A 17,828-nucleotide genomic window follows, 5' to 3' on the forward strand; every position below is an offset into this window, starting at 1 on the left:
TGTTGAAAAATGAATTTCTCTAAAACTCCACCCTGCCCAGGTTGCCCAGAAGCCCCAGACACAGCACCCTCACCGCTCTACGAAGACCCGATTCTTGGTTTCTCCTTCTCACCCCACCTGGCTGGGCAGGGGTGAGTCACCCAAGGGCAGTGAGCAGTGTTGCTATTCAAAGTCCTGCAAACAGACGGACACTCATGCCCATTGGTCGGTCACTGCCTCCTGCTCTGCCCTGTCTCGGGCCAGCTGGAACCCTGAAGCATTATCAGGGACCAGCTTTGATCCTCGGGCCCCCTGTACGGCTTCCCTCTCTGCCCCTCGACAGCTTTGGGACAGAGCCCTCAGGAGCTCAGGGCTAATGTCAGTTACTAGTACTAAGACCAGCATACTCCTACAATTTGGACATTAAAAGTCCCGTCCTGTCCAACCCTGAGCGCCTGTTGGCCCTGGCTCAGGCCTAGCCCAAGGACTGTCCTTCCTTGTGACCCCCCCCTTCCCCTCCCTCTTCCGAGGCTCATAAAGCCAGGTAGGAGCCAGGCTTTATGGTTTGTTGGCAGTGGGGTCGTGGGTTTCAGGCATCTGTGAGCTTAGACTAGCCCTGCATTCTAAGTCTAGAGCGCTCACTGCCCAAGGCCAATACAGGCACTTCATGTCATCTTTAAAGGGCCCTGCACTGACTGGCGCCACCTGAGGCGGGGACTCTAGGCCTATCCCGGTCCAGCACCTGGCAGTTCTGGCTCAGGGAGGTTCAGGAAAACCACCGCAGGCAGGCTACTTCCTCCAGACAGTGAGGGCTTAGTGCTGCGGGAGCCTCCCAGGGAGACTGCCATCCAAGCAGCCCCTACAGACGGGCGCCTGCTGCGATCAGGAGTTCCACACTCCCGCACCGCACAACACAGATGCGCGCTGCGTGTGCACTGCAGGACCTCGCCAAGCAGTGCCCTGGGGTCACATCCGCGAACAAGACAGGCAGAGGGCGAGAGAAAGACTGCAAAGCACTTCCAGGAGGAGCAGGGCCTTAGAGCGGCAAAGGCCCTGGGGAAGCAGGGTGGGGAGTCCCGGGGAAGGATTGAGGTGCAGGCCGGTCGGCGTGACCTGCTGGGGAGGCGACTACGGGGCCCCAGGAGCCGCCGAGCCCCACATTCCCCCAGCGTGCTTTCCCTGCATCACCTCATCGACCCTCCACGACCAACTGACCGCCTTTAGGGAAGGGAAAGGTGGGGCCCAAAGATGACGGCTGCCGGGTCTTCCCCGCCCGGGGGCAGACGCTCGAGCGGTGAGCGGCACTGGGGGCGCCGCCCGGAAGCCGGGGCCCTCAGCGTTACTAGCGGCGGCCCGAGGCGGAGGCCGACCGGGGGCTCGGCCAGAGAGGCCCGGCCGCCGACGCCCCTCAGCCCCCGGCGGGGACGGTCCCCAAACGTCCCGGAGGTATCTGCCGCCAGTCGGTGCGGGTCTCCGCCCCGCCGCACGCCAAGCCTTACGCAGCCGCCGCCGCCCGGACGCGGAAGGGCCCAGCACGCATGCGCCGCCGGCTCCCCAAGTCCCTGCAGCCGGCACGCTGGGCCAAGCGTCGAGCCGCGACCCAGAATGCAGCGCGCTGCAGGGGCAGCCTCCCGGGGCACGCCGGGACGGGCAGTCCGCGGCGGCGCGGGCCCGCCCCTCACCTGGCCGGCGCCGGGCGCCTAAGGGTCCAATGGGAGCGGCGGCCAGGCCGCCCCGCCCCGCGCCACCGGACGTCGGCCCCGGGACATGGCCGCCGCCGGTGCCGGGTCCTTGAGCTGAGCGCCCGCCACCTGCAACCAACTACCGTTCTCATTCTTCCGCTGGCGGGCGGAGGCGCCGCGGCCGCCGCGGGGGAGGAGCAGCAGCATCAGAAGGCCGGCGGCCGCCGCGCAGGGCACATGGCGTCCATTTTACTGAGGAGTTGCCGCGGCCGGGGGCCCGCCCGCCTCCCGCCGCCCCGCGCCGCCGCTCCGAGGGGTAAGCGGCCGGCTCTCGGCCGACGACGCGGGGCCGGGGCCGGGGCCGTCTTGGGCGGACCGGGGAGGGCCTCGGGGCCGGCCCCCCGCTACCCTCAGGTCCGGGCGACTCCCCGCTGGGTGGATCGCGGCACTCGGACCGAGCCCGGAGCCGGGTCACGCCGGGAGGGGCCTTGCACGGCCTTGCCCGTCCGCCCCGCCCTGGCCGGCCGGTCGCCGGGGGTGGGGAGCGGCCGGGCCGTGACTTCCCGCGGGGACCGCGTGTGACTCATCCGCGCCGTGACCTTAGTTGCTCTGTCGCCGGCCGCTGCTTCGGGAGCGGGGTTGGGAAAGTTTTGAAGAGAGCGCGCTGACAGCCAGCCCTGGGACGGTGTCGGCGCTCCTCTCGTGGTTAAGCCCCGTGGACCTGGCGCCCACGCGCGAGGACACTCTTGCCCTCGGGCCACGTTCGGGGCTCTAGAGATGGCGGGGGCCACGGCGGGGTCTGGCACACACTGGCGAGCAGGCTCTGCCGGCTTGAAGGGCGGACGTTCCTGGGACCGATACCTTTATGGTGTTACGGGCGTCGTGCAGGGTCCCCAGGCCTTTTCGCATGGCCTCAGGCAGGTCCCGCTGTACCTGGAGCCTCAGTGACCCTAGCTGTGACACGGAGATCACACATAACGCGGAGCTCTTAGGGGCTCGCATGTAGGGTGCCTGCAGTGACCCTCACTCCATGTCTCTTTTTACGTTAACCTTTCTGAGTTTGTGGCTTGTTATTTGTCCTATGAGATTGAGGTTGTCAAATAGAATTATGTGTTTCAAGGTGTTCACAGTTTGTAAAGGCACCCTGGAAAACACGCTTCTTGTCATTTTTTAACAATAATGGTTGATCAGCTGCTTAGACCTTTGGAGCCGGCAGAAGGGCATGCAACAGCAAGCACTCCTTTGTGAACGGTAGTCTGGTTGCCCAGTCCAGCTTTTAGTCCTTCCCTCTGCTGTCAGGGCTCTCTATATCTCTTGCCTCTTAAGTATGGTGATAAAAATACTTTGGCCACACACGTTTCTTTTTTTTTTTGATATATATTTTTTAAAATTTTATTTTATTTATTTTTGGCTGCATTGGGTCTTCGTTGCTGCGCGGGCTTTCTCTAGTTGCAGCTAGCGGGGGCTACTCTTCGTTGCTGTGCGCAGGCTTCTCACTACGATGGCTTCTCTTGTTGCGGAGCGCGGGCTCTAGGTGCATGGGCTTCAGTAGTTGTGGCACGTGGGCTGGTAGTTGTGGCTCGCGGGCTCTAGAGTGCAGGCTCAGTAGTTGTGGCACACGGGCTTAGTTGCTCCGCGGCATGTGGGATCTTCCCGGACCAGGCTCGAACCCGTGTCCTCTGCATTGGCAGGCGGATTCTTAACCATTGGGCCACCAGGGAAGTCCCTCCACACAGGTTTCTGTAGCATGTTTACAGTTTAAAAATCAGCTGAATTTGTTTTGTGGTTGTATCATTCCAGGAACACAGGTGTGTCCCATGGTTAGCACTGTTCTTTATACAGACACTAAAGGGCTGAGTGTTGGTCAGACGACTGATTTTCTGTAGGACCTACAGGGCATCCAGAGCCTGCAAGACCCAGGGCTGGACCGTGGGGAGCCAGTCCTTGAACCCTTGGAAATGAGGCTCCCAGCTGGGTGTGGCAGCCCTTTTCTGGAGAACATTTCCCCCATTATTAACATCTTACATCAATTTGGGTCATTGTCATAATCAGTAAACCAACGTTAATACATTGTTATTAACCGAGGTCCACAGTGTATTCAGATTTCCCTTATTCTGTATATACTTTATTCTGATGTCCTTTTTTTGTCCCAGGACCCCATCCAGGACACCCATTACATTTAGTCACCATTTCTTTTTGGTCTCCTGGCTGTGACAGTTTCTCAGACTCTTTGATAGTTTTGAGGAAGACTGGCCAGATATACTGTAGGATGCCCGTCTATTGGGATTTGTCTGATGTTTCTGTCATGGTTAGACTGGGGTTAAGGGTTTTGGGGAGGAAGACTCCAGAGGTGAAGTGTGTCCTTCTCATCACATCTGTCAAGGGTGCCTGCAGGTGTTAAGACCATGGCTGTGCTGACCTCAATCACTGGGCTAAGGTGGTGTCTTCTCCAGAGTTGCTTCCTGCCCTTTGCACACTGTACTCTTTGGGAGGAAGTTGCTATGTGTGGCACGGACTTGGGAGTGGGCTGGGACTTGTAGAGGTGGGCTGACCAGATTTGCCAAGGACTGGGTGTGAGAGCAGGCCATTATTGAATGGCCATTACTGGTCTGGCCATTATTGAAACACGGGAGCACGGGGGAGGAGCAGGCTGGGGGGGCCGGGAGTTCTTGGAGCTGTTGAGTGCGAGGTGCCCATCGGACTTCTGGGTCTCGTGTATCCTCAGGTGTTCAGGTACGGAGTGCCTGGGGAGGATCTGGAGATGGGGCAGGGAGGATCCTCCCTGGAGCAGCTTAGGGAGGAGAACCCAAAGAGCCTGGTGTACTGGAAGCCAGGTTAAGAATGGTGTGGGATAGGAAGAAATAAGTTTGGTCTCTTTTGCCCCATCGTGGGTTCCTGGCAGAGCTCCTAAAACCCTAGGAATTTCTTGAATGATAAGAATATCTTTTGTTATTCATAATGAGTCCCTTTCCCACACCCCAGAGTTTATGCTAATGAGGTACCTGTGATTAGAGGATTGGACCTTCCAGACCCACACCCAAACTCCAGGGAGGGGAGGGGGTCTGGAGATGGAGTTCAGCTGCCAGTGGCCAAGGATGTAATCAGTCATGTCTAGGCAGTGAAGATAGGAGCTCTTGAACAGGGAGGCTTGGGAGCTTTGGGGTTGGTGGCACGTGCCAGTCAGTGGGGACAGAAGCCCCTGTGCTCAAGGACTCTCCCAGACCTTGCACTATATACTTTTCTGTCTGGCGTTTCATCTGTATCCTTTATGATAAACTGCAGTAGTGAATAGAGTACTTCCCTGAGTTCTGTGGGCCATTTTAGCAAATTATCAAAACCGAGAGGGTCATGGATACCCCGAATTTGTAGTTGACAGGAGTGTGGTTAGCCTGGGGACCCCACTTGCAACTGGTGTTTGAAGTGGCGGGCCGTCTGTGGGCCCAGGACTAACTCTGGGGAGTTAGGGTAGCAGTGAGTTGCAGGAGACCCAGCTGGGGTCAGAGTTCAGGGTGGTTGTCGGGAAAGAGACACAGAAGGGCCTCGGGAGGAGGGGGTGGCACACCCACCACCTTCTGTGCCGGGCGGGGGCGGGCAGAGCCTGGAGCCCACCCCCGGGTTTGCTCTCCAGGCCTTCAGAGTGGGAGGGCATGGGAAGGGGCCGGCAGGGCGGCGTGCGGGGGGCAGGCAGGCCAGGGGGCTCTGGGCGCTGCGGCAGCTGGTCTGGTTGCCGCGGGGCCCGTTTCTGAGTTAAGGTCTCGAGGTGGGGGGCTTCTGTTGGGGGAACAAGGAAAGCGGATCTGCCTCAGCTGGAGGAAGGGCTTGAGAACTAGCGTTAGAGAAAGCATCAAAAGCGCGTGAAAATCCTGAAAACGTGCCGCGCGCTCCCCAGTACTGTTTATGCAAGAGCTGGTTCACTCTTGGCGTCGGTTGTCCTGGCAGTTCTCACGGCCCCCACCGCTCGTGCGGGCAGGGGCGTGTTGGGACATTGGGACGGGGCCCTGCCTTGCTCTGTGTGCTGCGGGTCACGTGCGCCCTGCGTCTGCCCAACAGAGGCAGCCGGGGCTGGTGGGGGGCGGTCCCAGCTGGGGAGGCCTGAAGGGCTGCCAGGGCCTGGGCCCCAAGGTAGGGTGCCTGCGCCCCGGGACTGCCTCCAAGACACCGCGTTCCAGCTGGGGCAGAGCCTTCGCTCAGCTTCCGGAGACTTAGCCTACAAGAGATGGTGCCAGTGTGAAGCTCCTGGTTTGAGGCTGACTTTTTTTTTCTGGTTTCATCGCAGGTCGTGCGGGGGATCGTGCCTGCCTCAGTTGTGCCAGCACCGCGGGGTTGACGAGCTGCATGTAAGTAGATAAACGTCACCCTCTGCCCGTTTGTAGGTGGGGGCTTGAAAGTGCTCAAGTGACGCGCGACTCTCGGTTTGGGGAGGTGGTAGAGCCTACGTTCCTGCTCTTTGTTCTTTTAAACCTGTATCTTTTCATCTTGAAATACGTAACCACATACATTAGTGAATATTTGGAAAATAAACACTCATAATCCCAGTACCTGTTACAGAAATTATTAGCCTTTTGGTATATTTTATTCTGGTTTTTTTCCTTATGTATCTGTTTTTTGAAACATGCAGTGGTAACCACAGTCTGCGTACAGTATCGAGTCTTTTCCACACTCACACAGCTGCCATTTCCAGTGGCTTTTCGTGTGAACACACAGACAAACCCTCCCTGGCACCGCGCTCGGTCCTTCGGAGAAGGCCCTGTGGATGGACCGCTGGCCACGGGGCCTGCCCTGCTGGTCCTGGGGCCATATCTGGAGTGTGGTGGGAGCTCTGTGGTACTGCTGAGAGGCTGGAGGGCTTCCTGGAGGGAGTGGCACCCACACTCCCCTGTCCACTGTCACCCATGGACTTGAGCTTCCCGCAGGGCTGCTGTACTCTCCTCGCCAGTCATCATCCCTGCCCAGCCCCTGAGCTTAGTCTCCTGACGCCCTCACCTGTGTGGTGGGGCACCCAGACCGCTGTCGGCACCGGGTCCATGTCCACCTGCCCCGGGTACCTGGAGTGGAGCTCGTGCCTCTCGACACGCCCGATCCTTCCTCTGTGAGAGTGCTGGGCCCTTACGACCCCTTGTCCGTAGAGCTGTGGGCTCCTCGGGTTTTCTCATTCACTTGAGATCGTTGATGTGTTGCCTCATCTTGGCTATGAAACTTCTGGAGGATGCTCCCTGGGACAGATTTCATTCCCTAAAGCGAACAGTACACAAGCTGTACGTGAAGACTGGATTGCTGTTAAAGCAAAAGTGTATGTAAGCGGATTTCCAGTTTTCTGGCTCTTACACAGTCCTAAAATGAGTAGCCGGGCCCAGCCTTTCCACCCATGAGCAGGTGTCTTCGTGGAGCAGAATGGGCGCGTGGGCAGTGTTTGGCGGGGACACGACAAAGTATTTTCAGAAGCCCCTCCCAGCAGCAGCCTCTGCAGGCCCCCACCTGCTGCCGGAGCGCTCCCAGCCAGCTCTGGGCTTTGATTTTAATTAGGCTCCTCTTCTGATAGTCACCAGACTTTGTCGCCACGAAACCTCTTTTTGTGATGTGGAGGCATTAACGTATGAGTGTAGAACATCTTTACTCTTTCTGGATTTCAGAGTTCTAAGTGAACTCTTTAATCGGCGGCTGGCGTTTCAGGGGCTTGGGGCCCAGTGGGTGGCTGGAAACGGGTGACCGCTGACCTGGGGGTGTGGTCATGGTTGCCGTGAAGGATATGGTCCCGCAGGGTCAACTGTCAGGGTTTTTCAGGAGAAGCTGGAAGTCTGGGTCTCGGTGTGAAGTCTCTGGTTTTAAAGTACTGAGCGCTGAGGCAGGTTAGTTCCGCTGTGTGGCCTAGCTCTTCAGGTGGTGGGGTGGCGCCACCCATGGGTCAGTGACCCCGGCGCTTGCGGGGCTGGCGTGCCTGGCTCTCCTGCGGGGGACAGTCTGCACCTGCCACTTGCTGGGGGCCAGGCCTCCCCTGCCTCCTTTCTCCACAGCCCTTCGAGACCAACTTTTGAATTATTTCCATCCTAGGATGGTCTTTTGGGGATTGTAACTGGAATGTTGTTAAACCCATAACATCACTGGGGAATATTAACTTTTAAAATCGCACGTGGTCTTTCCACCTGTAAGTTGTTTTCCGTCTTTCGGAAAAGGGTCTGTCGTGTTCCTTATGCAGGCCACGTGCATGGCCTTTAAGACAGTTCCCAGATGCGCTGTACTTGGTGGGGCTGAGGGGGCTCGCTCTTCATTATCTTTTCTAAGTGATTGTTGGCGGCGTGGAAGTTACTGATTTGGGTACGCTTTCTTGTGCCTGGCCACTTCACACAGCTCTGTTGATTGTTTTAGCTCTAATTGGCTGCCTAGTGCACAGCAGTGATTTTTTGTCTCTTCCTTCCCAGTGCGTTTGCTTCAGTTTTTCAGTTTTCTTTCATCTCAGTAGCCAGCTCTGTTATCAGAGAGCTGTAGTCATTCACGCATTATCACGACAGCAAAAAATAGAGACTCTAGTGTTTTCTAAGTTCACAGTGTTTAGAAAGTTAAACACTTTGATTAGAAAGTGAAACAGGGAGAACTGTAAGGCTGTCGTCCTGAGCTCACACACTTCAGGTTAGGAATTATAGACGAGAGTTGAGGTCTTATGTCAGTCTCAGCATCCAGGAATTTTTATTGTTTATTTTGATCGCACAACGTAAGAAATCTTGAGTCACACAGATAAGTGGTTGTAAGTGGTACTCGTTTGTATTAGTTTTTTTTAAGAGTCATTTTGCAATCTCAGGGGTTTTTTTATATATAAATTTATTTATTTAAGTATTGGCTGCGTTGGGTCTTTGTTGCTGCACTGGGGCTTTCTCTAGTTGCGGCGAGCAGGGGCTACTTTTGCAGTGCACGGGCTTCTCATTGCAGTGGCTTCTCTTGTGGAGCACAGGCTCTAGGCGCGCGGGCTTCAGTAGTTGCGGCGCATGGGCTCAGTGGTTGTGGCGCACGGGCTTAGTTGCCCCGCAGCATGTGGGATCCTCCCGGACCAGGGATCGAACCCGTGTCCCCTGCATTGGCAGGCAGACTCTCAACCACTGCGCCACCAGGGAAGCCCTGCAATCTCAGTCTTAATGGAAACAGTCCAGACCCCTGAAGGGTGAGTGGGGGAGTTTCTGATCCAAGATAACATCGTGGACATTGTCTAGCTGCTCTCACCTCCCTTATCATAGAAACAAAGGCAGAGAGGAAGCACCCACAACTTGAATGAGCCGTCAGACCGTGAGACAGCAGGCGGTTCTGAGACCCCCCTCAGGCGCCGAACCCCATTCAGTGGGAAAAGCTGAGCTGATGAGCTGCTTCTGTTTTTAAGCCTCCCTTAGCGGGAGCGCGTGTAAGGTTCGTTGCGGACATACTGAGCTGCTGGTGACGGTGCTGCCCTCGCATGGATGTCCTATGGCCCCGAGGGCTGCAGGTCCCGGCTGAGGGGCATGTTGTCCTGCAGGCAGTCGTGGGGTCCCCTCTTGTCTCTGGGCACCTGCACTTCTGGAACACCCTCTGGGTCGCGGTGCCTGTTGCTGCATCCCGCCTTCCCTTTCCTGTCTGCCCTGAGGAGCTGAGGGGCACGTGGAGGGTCGGCGTCCTCCCTGGTCCAGCCTCAGGCTGCTGTCTTGGCATGCTGTCCCCCTGGGAAAGGGACGTTCCCACGTGTTGGCAGTCAGGGGAGCGGGCACTTCCAGGAGGCTGACGCCTGGGCTCTGGTGGGCCAGGGCAGAGCAGGAGCTGCCTGCTCGAAGATGCTGTCTGTCCCAGCTCCCCGAGGAAAGGCAACAGTGCCCGCGTTAGTTTTGTTATTTTGTGCTTTTGGAATGTAGCTGAATCTCTCTGGCTAGACGGTTAATAGTCTCTCTAACATGCGAGAAGACAGCCAGGTTTGGGGGCCCGATGGCCCTCGCTGGGCGCGCCCCATGTCTCTCTGCTTGGTCTGTTTTCATGGGTCTCTGTCCTTGCCTCTTGGCTGCCCCTCGTGACTGACATCACACCTCGAGGAAGTCACTTGCTTCCTTGGCAACTGGGTTGGAAAACTGGTTAATTAAGCTTGATGAAGACAGGAGGTGTGGGCATGATCATCTCCCGCTTTGAGAGGTGAGACTGAGGCACAGAAAGTAATGGCTGAGCCAGCGGTGCTGCCGTGCCCTGGGCAAGGCTGTTCCCCAGCCTGTAGGACTCAGGACAGGGCGGGCTCGAGGGACCCGCCTTTCCTGGCTTAGGTGTTGACTGCGGGGCCGAGGGGCTCGGGACAGAAGAGAGGCCGGCGGGGGGTGCCATCTGCCAGCTGTCTCCGCCTGTACAGGCCAGAGCCAAGGTGGGCCGTCCCTGCTTGTCCTTCAGTGTTCCCCGTGCATAAAAGGAGCAGCTAGGGCTTCCCTGGCGGCGCAGTGGCTGAGAGTCAGCCTGCCGATGCGGGGGACGTGGGTTCGTGCCCCGGTCCGGGAAGATCCCACATGCCGCGGAGCGGCTGGGCCCGTGAGCCGTGGCCGCTGAGCCTGCGCGTCCGGAGCCTGTGCTCCGCAACGGGAGAGGCCGCAACAGTGAGAGGCCGCGTACAGCCAAAAAAAAAAAAAAAAAAGGCAGCTAAACTAGACATGTCCCAGCTTTCTTCCAGCCCTGACTGGTGGCTTCTCAACCGCTTTAATGGGGCTTGCTGTGCCCCAGGCGCAGTTCTGGGCACTTCCTGTGTATTAGCCCGCACACATCCACGAGGGGTGCTCTTGAAGCAGAGAGGTTGCTTGTCCAAGGTCACGGAGCCGTCAGTGGTGGAGCTGGAGTTTGACCTGGGATGGTCTGCTCAGAGCTCGGGTCCTCGCTGCTGGCAGCAGGCCAGGTGCACAGGGATGACTGGACAGGTGGGAAGAAGCTGGGGTGTGTCAGTGATAAACAGCCTCTCAAGTGAGTGGCCCTTTGGCCACCCAGTGGTGGATTCGTGCGTGAGCAGGGAGAGGTTTCTGAAGGGACACGTGAGATGAGAAGATTGTGAAACACGGAAGGAGAATTGTGTGGGTAAATTGTTCCAGTGTTGGGTTGTAAATGGCCTTCCATCACGTGTTGCCGTTGGAAGGGGACCTCTTCGTCATGCCCAGACCTTGGGCTGTGCCAGGTCTAGTGGGCACCGAGAGCTGGGGAGGGCCGGGTCCTGGCTGCCGAAACTCAGGCTGCAGCGAGTGGCTCTCCTCGAGCGGCTGTCCTGCAGGCAGACACCGAGGACACAGCTGCCTGGGGCCCGGCAGAGCAGACTGGCCTTCTCTGGCGGCCGGGGGTCTGGGCAGCCCTGTAGGCCTGCTAGGCTGCCGATGGAGAGGGCTCTGAGGTACCCACTTCCGGAAGCCCCTGCAGCTTCCCGCTGTGGTGTGGAGGCGGCTCCCCACTGGGCGTCGTGGAGCCCATGGTCCAGTGGGAGGTGGCCCGCGTGTGAGCATTTGAGAGGGGTGGGCACCAGGGTAGCCCCGCAGGTCGGGGGGCCCAAGGAAGCCCAGGGCGGAGCCAGCACCTGTGGGGTGTCCAGGCAGGCATGGCTGCAGAGCCTCTGGGCCTGGGGTCTGCCGCCGCGCGTGGGCAAGGAGGCCAGTGCGGGAGCCGAGTGAGCCGCAGGGGGAGGAGAGGGAGGCCTGGGCTTTGTGTCCTTTTGCCCAGAGGCCTTCGGTCAGCTGATGCACAGATCCGGGTCACCCCGATTGGAACATCCTCCCTGGTTTTCATGACAGACTTGCTCAGGAACCGCAGGTCTTTGTAGAAAGTCACCTGCTGGGGAGAGGGCTGGCCTGGGAGACCCACCCAGAGGTTGGGTCTGTCTTGTCTGGAGGTGAAGCCTTTGCTGGTTGTTTGTGTTTGACCTGCTCCTTTGAGGCCGTGGGGACTGGCTCCCCACAGTGAGTGTATTTCTCCGGCGTCAGGAAGGGGCAGGGAGTCTGTCCTACACGCTGGGACGTTGGGTGTGAGGTTTTGATCCGGCTGTGGTCTGTGCTGCTGCCAGGAGGTCATAGCAAGGCTGGCCCCTCACCACTGGCTTCTTTCTTCCCTCTTCAAGGAAACTTCTTTTTGGCGGCTGCAGTCCCATCCACCCCGTGTACCTTTCCTTGCGAGGCGATCCCCTCGGCTGCTGGACTCTGAGGCCCAAGCACACGTGCGTAGTGGTCGCAGGGCCGAGGCTCCTTCCTGTGCGCTGCTGGCACTCGTCGCCCGCGCTGGGCGATGACTCTGTGGTGGAGAAGTCCCTCCGGTCCCTAAAGGACAAGAGCAAGAAGCTGGAAGAAGGAGGCCCCGTGTACAGCCCCCCCGCAGAGGCGGCCGTGAGGAAGCCCCTGGGGCAGCGGGTCCTGGATGAGCTGAAGCACTACTACCACGGCTTCCGCCTGCTCTGGATCGACACCAAGATCGCCGCGCGCATGCTCTGGCGCATCCTCCACGGCCACAGCCTGACCCGCCGAGAGCGCAGGCAGGTAATGGGCGTGTGCCCCTGCTGGGGTCACCTGTCAGTTGCTTTAAGTGTCTAAAGTCACAGCAAGAGATTGTCCTGCAGTAGCTTTAGTTCTCGCCTGAGTTAGCTGAATGTTTCTTTCAGACGCCTCAGGGTTCCTGATTTTCCGCTGGGGCTGACGCAGCTCTGTAGAGGAGGTGCAGCCATAACCACGTTGGTGGGCTCCCTGGGGCTCTGTTCTCTGCCTGAAGTGTGCTCACGGCTCCTCCTTTGGAGTTTGTGGGGGGGGGGTTTGTTTGTTTGTTTTTTTAATAAACTTATTTATTTATTTTTGGCAGCATTGGGTCTCCGTTGCTGCGAGTGGCTTTCTCTAGTTGCGGCAAGCGGGGGCTACTCTTCGTTGCGGTGTGCGGGCGGGCTTCTCATTGTGGTGGCTTCTCTTGTTGCGGAGCACCGGCTCTAGGCGTGTCGGCTTCAGTAGTTGTGGCTCGCAGGCTCAGTAGTTGTGGCTCACAGACTCTAGAGCGCAGGCTCAGTAGTTGTGGCGCACGGGCTTAGTTGCTCCGCAGCCTGTGGGATCTTACCAGACCAGGGCTCGAACCCGTGTCCTCTGCATTGGCAGGCGGATTCTTAACCACTGCGCTTCCAGGGAAGTCCTCCTTTGGAGCTTTAATTGCTTGCTTAAGGTGCAGCATGTTGAAGGATTGGCACCCTCACCATATAAGTGATTCTTCTAGAATGATTAAACTGCTAATCCATCCTTTTATGCCAAGTGCATTGTTGAAAGTTACCCCCCAGTTTCTTTGAGTTGTCACAGATGAAGCTGTTGTTTTGTGACTTAGTTTCTGCCTTTGTTAAATTGCTCTCATCAGATCCTTGATCCTTCATGCTGTCAAACCTTCTGCTCCCTTTCAGTCTGGGGCCCCAGCCTAGCAGCAATGAGCACCCCTGACTCCCAGCCCTTGGATCTAACCACCCTCATGGAGAGGAACCGGGGCTGTTTGGAAGCATAACTGATCAAGGGCTGGGACAGCAGTGGTACTAGAATAACCTGTGTCAGAAAATAAGAAAAGGCTGGAAAATAAACAATGGGGGCCCTTCTGGGGATGGCCAGTGGGGAATAAGACGGGACTTTTTCCATTTCCCTCAGCAATAGTGTGTGGCTTCATATTTTTTATGGTATTGTGAATGGAATTTTTTCACTGGTGAAATACACAACCTAAAATTTACCCTTTTTGAGCATTCTAAGTATACAGGCTGTGGCATTAAGCACATTCACACTGGGGTAAAGTCGGTGCCACCATCTGTCTCCAGAACTCTTCATCTCTTGTCATCTTCCTGAGCTGACACTGCACCTGTTAAATAACAGCTCCCCACCCCTTGGCCCCCAGCGCCCGCCATCCATCATCTACTCTCTGTCTCTCTTAATCTGAACCCTTCAGGGACCTCATAGCAGTGGAATCACACAGGATCTGTCCTTTGTGACTGGCTGGTTTCACTGAGTAGAATGTCCTCAAGGTTCACCTTCGCCATAGCAGGTGTCAGAATTTCCTTCCTGTTTAAGGCTGAATGGTACTCTGTTGTGTGTATGGACCACAGTTCGTTTATCCATCATCCATCCATGGACACTTGGGTTGCTTCCACATTCTGTCTGTTGTAGGTAAATAGAATTTTAAAAATTCCATTTTCCATTTGTTTATTGCTCGTATATAGAAATACAGTGGATTTTTATATATTGATCTTGTATCTTGCAGACTTACCAAACTCAGTTATTAGTTCTAGTATCTTTTTTGTAAATTCCATCAGACTTTTTATCAGGAACAGATTTTGGATTTTGTCAGATGCTTTTTCTGCATCTACTTTTTTTACTATTTATTTTTAATTTTTTTGAAGTATAGTTGATTAACGATATTGTGTTAGTTTTAAGTGTACGGCAAAGTGATTCAATTACGTATATACATTTTTCAGATTATTTTTCATGATACAGGTTATTATAAGATATTGAATATAGTTTCCTGTGCTATACAGTACATTCTTGTTGTTTATCTTTTCTGTGTCTATTTAGATGGTCGTATGGTGTTTTCTTTTTCTAGTTTTATTAAGTAAATGGTTGATATTGTCAGATTAAATAAAAAAGCAAGACTGAACTCTGTGCACTCTACAAGGAACACATCTAAATGTAAAGACACAAATAGGTTAAAAGTAAAAGAATGGAGAAAGGTAAGTGGTGCTAACACTAGTCCAGGAAAGCCAACGTTAATATCAGACAGAGTCGACGTTAGAGCAGGATTACCAGGGCAGAAGAGGTCACTCATGGTGACGAGAGGGTCAGGTTGCCAAGAGGACATGATATTCCTAGACATTTATACACTGGTAACAGAAGCTGGACGCTGGCTCTGTGCATGGAAAATTTTCAGGAAAAGCAAAGTTGTAGAAAGAAATCAAATCCCTGTTTGCCTAGACCCCAGAGTGGAAATGGAGGTTAACTGCAGATGGACACAGTGGGACTTTTTGTCACGATGAAAGTGTTCTAAAACTGGATTTTAGAGATGGTTTCAGTCTATAAATTTACCAAAATTTATTGAATTACATACTTACAATGAGTGAATGTTACGGTATGTAAATTAAACCTCGATAGAACTGCTAAAAATAATTTAATGGAAGAATGTTAAAAAACATAGGCACCAACTTGAAGGGTCATATCTGGGATCATTTGAGCATAAAAATATAGATGATAATGAATTATAAACAAATGAAAAACATGGGAATCCTTGAGTCCATTTTGGTAATAAATAGAAAAATGAAGGTGCAAAGCGAGGTCGATAAATGGGGAGATGGGCTTGAGTTAGGAAATTGCCGTTTTGTGACCATCAGAGTAGAGGCTGGTTTGGGAGGAACTGTGATGAGTGTGTCTAGGGAGAGAGATGGGTGTTTATTTGCGTGCTCTCAGGGCGTTCCCTCACAAGTGGAGAGAACAGCCTGTCCAGGTGATCACAGTGACCGCTGTCGCAGGGTGGGTGGCGCCTGACCCCCGGGGAGGGCAACCATCATGGAAAGTGGTGCCAGCCAGAAACGAGGCCCTTAGTAGAAATGACGTCACTCCTCCAAAGACGGTCTCGTCGGTCACGGTGGAAACACAGCTGGGGATGCGGGGAGTGTAGTCTCGGCTGCCGTGCACCCAGGCGGTTCCGAGTGGAAGGAGCACGCGTGAGCAGGCACTGGCGCGGGGGCAGGTGAGCTGCTGGAGGCCTGGCAGTGTCCGCTGTTCCCAGGGGTTGTCGATTATTTCACGTCGCACGTTTCTTTAATGTCTTCAGCAGTGGTTTGTTTGCATCAGTGAGGCACTTGGATTTTTTCCCTGATCATTGCTGTGTTACATAGTCTTAAATCTAACCGATCGTGTCGGGGAACACAAGAGAAGTGCCCCGCCAACACTCGGCCCTCCTTTCCGCAGAGCGCCTGGAGTGCGTGGTGTGGCCGCAGCCTTCCCCGGAGGCCCTCGCTGCTGCCAGCAGTGGCCAGTCCTCCGTCTGTCAGTCTCGTCCAGCTGTCTGCCAGGCCGGTGGGCACCTGGCGGACGCCCTGGGGGGCGGCTCACTGGCAGCATCCAGTGATGGGTGCCCCTCCACGCAGGGAGGTAGCTTCACCCAGCTTTTCTGAAGGCATCACCTTGTGGTTTGGCCTCAGGGGGCCTCCGGAGCCCTGTCTGCTCCCTGCGAGGCGCCTGCTGTTGCTCCTGCGGACGACTGTGCAAGAAATGCTCCCCAGTCACCCTCTGGTCCCTCCACCCCTTTCCAGTTCCTCCGGATCTGTGCCGACCTCTTCCGCCTGGTGCCCTTCCTGGTCTTCGTGGTGGTGCCCTTCATGGAGTTCCTGCTTCCTGTTGCCGTAAAGCTCTTCCCCAACATGTTACCGTCCACGTTCGAGACCCAGTCCATCAAGGTGACCGGCTCGTTTTGACCCAGTTTGAAAGCAGTTACAAGGCCGCATTGTTTTATGACTGACATTTGAGATGTTAGATGTTTCTAAATTTTATGTTTTCTTCATAATTCAGTCATGCTGTGCTGTGATTATTTAATAGATGCTGGTTTCAGGTTTGCTTCTCTTTAAAATGTGTCTTAAATTCTAGTTTCTCTAGACCAGTGTTCTTGAGCCACAGGTCGAGACCCATTCGTGGGGGACGAGACAGGTCTAGGGCAGGGTTGGCAGACTTCCAGCCCACGGGCCGTTTTGGTCAGTAAGGCCTCTGGGGACATGCCTGCCTGTCGTGTGTGTGTTGTCTGGTGGCCTCCACGTTTCACACGGCTCAGCCCGCAGGGCCTGAAAGCGTTACAGGCCAGCCCTTTATGGAATTTGCCGGCCCTTCTCTGGCAGGGGCGGGGGGAGGGTCACACAGAGCTCGCGGGTGGAGGAAGCGCTGTTCAGGAGGCGTGTGGCGGCGCTGGGGTGGGTGTACGTGCACTTCGTGCTGGGGCTCAAAGCAGCTGCCGGACCGGCGCCGTCCAGGAAGCCGTGCGGGCGGGAACCCAGGAGTGCAGTGCCCTCTCTGACTTCGCAGGAAGAGAGGCTGAAGAAGGAGCTGCGGGTCAAGTTAGAGCTGGCCAAGTTTCTGCAGGACACCATCGAGGAGATGGCCCTGAAGAACAAGGCAGCCAAGGGGGACGCCACCAAAGACTTCGCCATGTTTTTCCAGAAGGTGCTGTGATGCGTCGTCCCTTGAGGCCTTGCCCTGTCGGTCCCCAGTGCCGGTTAGCGCCTCGGGGCTGCCCACCTTATCTGGGGAGCGTGCCTTTTCTCCTTTCTTCCCTCCTTTTCACTGTGCACAATGGGGGCGGGGCTCCTGGAGGTCAAGCCTGCTGCCCCGAGAACGTGAACTTACGTTCACAAGCCCTGGCCTGGGTCTCCGGACTTTGCAGCAGCCCTGGGGGAGGTAGAGTTTGGCAGGAACCTAAGACCCCACAGTTGTGACCAGCAGGGGGCTGGGCTGGGAAGGAGGGGCAGACTGCTCCATAGCCACGCCCACGGTGCGGGAGGCCAGCCCAGCTTGGAGAGGCCCCAGCCTCCTCCCGGCCAGCCGCCTCGGCTCCGCTGGTGTAGCAGACAAGGGCCAGGGACCGGATGCCATCCCCTGCGCGGACGCCTCGCTCGCAGGAGCCCAGCCAGGCGGCGCTCAGGGCTTTGGGTCGCAGGGCCCACTCCCGGTAGGAGACGTGAGTGGAGCTGAGGGAGGGTGTGGGTGGCCCCTTCTGCTTTGTTTCCTGACTTGAGGCGTGTGACCCGAGGCCGTGGGGGTGCGGGGGACACAGCCCACGCGTGGTGACCCTTACCATGGCTCCCGCAGATCCGAGAGACGGGTGAGAGACCCAGCAACGAGGAAATCATGCGGTTTTCCAAACTGTTTGAGGACGAGCTGACCCTGGACAACCTCACGCGCCTACAGCTGGTGGCGCTGTGCAAGCTGCTGGAGCTGCAGTCCATGGGCACCAACAACTTCCTGCGCTTCCAGCTCACCATGAGGCTGCGCTCCATCAAGGCCGACGACAAGGTGAGCACCCACAGCCCGCTCGGGGCTCGTCTGTGTCTCCCGGGGTGAGTGCTGGGATCACACGGTTTCCAGCCGCAGTGACAGCACGCCTTCCCGTGGTGGGACGTAGTCGCTGAAAAGATGGATTTTAAAGGCAGCCTAATGTTTCATTATATGA

The 17,828-nt window shown here is 56.2% G+C and overlaps 1 protein-coding gene across 2 annotated transcripts in view; it reads left to right on the plus strand.

The window, feature by feature from the left end:
• The first annotated feature begins 1,709 nt into the window (after positions 1–1,709).
• Positions 1,710–17,828, plus strand: part of LETM1 (leucine zipper and EF-hand containing transmembrane protein 1) — a 32,592-nt gene continuing 16,473 nt past the window's right edge. The window contains exons 1-6 of one of the 2 annotated variants that reach the window (XM_060013100.1): positions 1,710–1,977; positions 5,938–5,998; positions 11,737–12,148; positions 15,925–16,068; positions 16,685–16,822; positions 17,468–17,671. In XM_060013100.1, coding sequence (XP_059869083.1) covers positions 1,899–1,977; positions 5,938–5,998; positions 11,737–12,148; positions 15,925–16,068; positions 16,685–16,822; positions 17,468–17,671 — 1,038 coding nt within the window. In that variant the 5' untranslated portion in view covers positions 1,710–1,898. The remainder of the gene's footprint in view (positions 1,978–5,937; positions 5,999–11,736; positions 12,149–15,924; positions 16,069–16,684; positions 16,823–17,467; positions 17,672–17,828) is intronic. The other variant, XM_060013099.1, reaches the window with a different exon arrangement.

Source organism: Delphinus delphis, chromosome 5 (assembly GCF_949987515.2).
Source record: "Delphinus delphis chromosome 5, mDelDel1.2, whole genome shotgun sequence".
NCBI classification, from domain to species: Eukaryota; Metazoa; Chordata; class Mammalia; order Artiodactyla; family Delphinidae; genus Delphinus; species Delphinus delphis.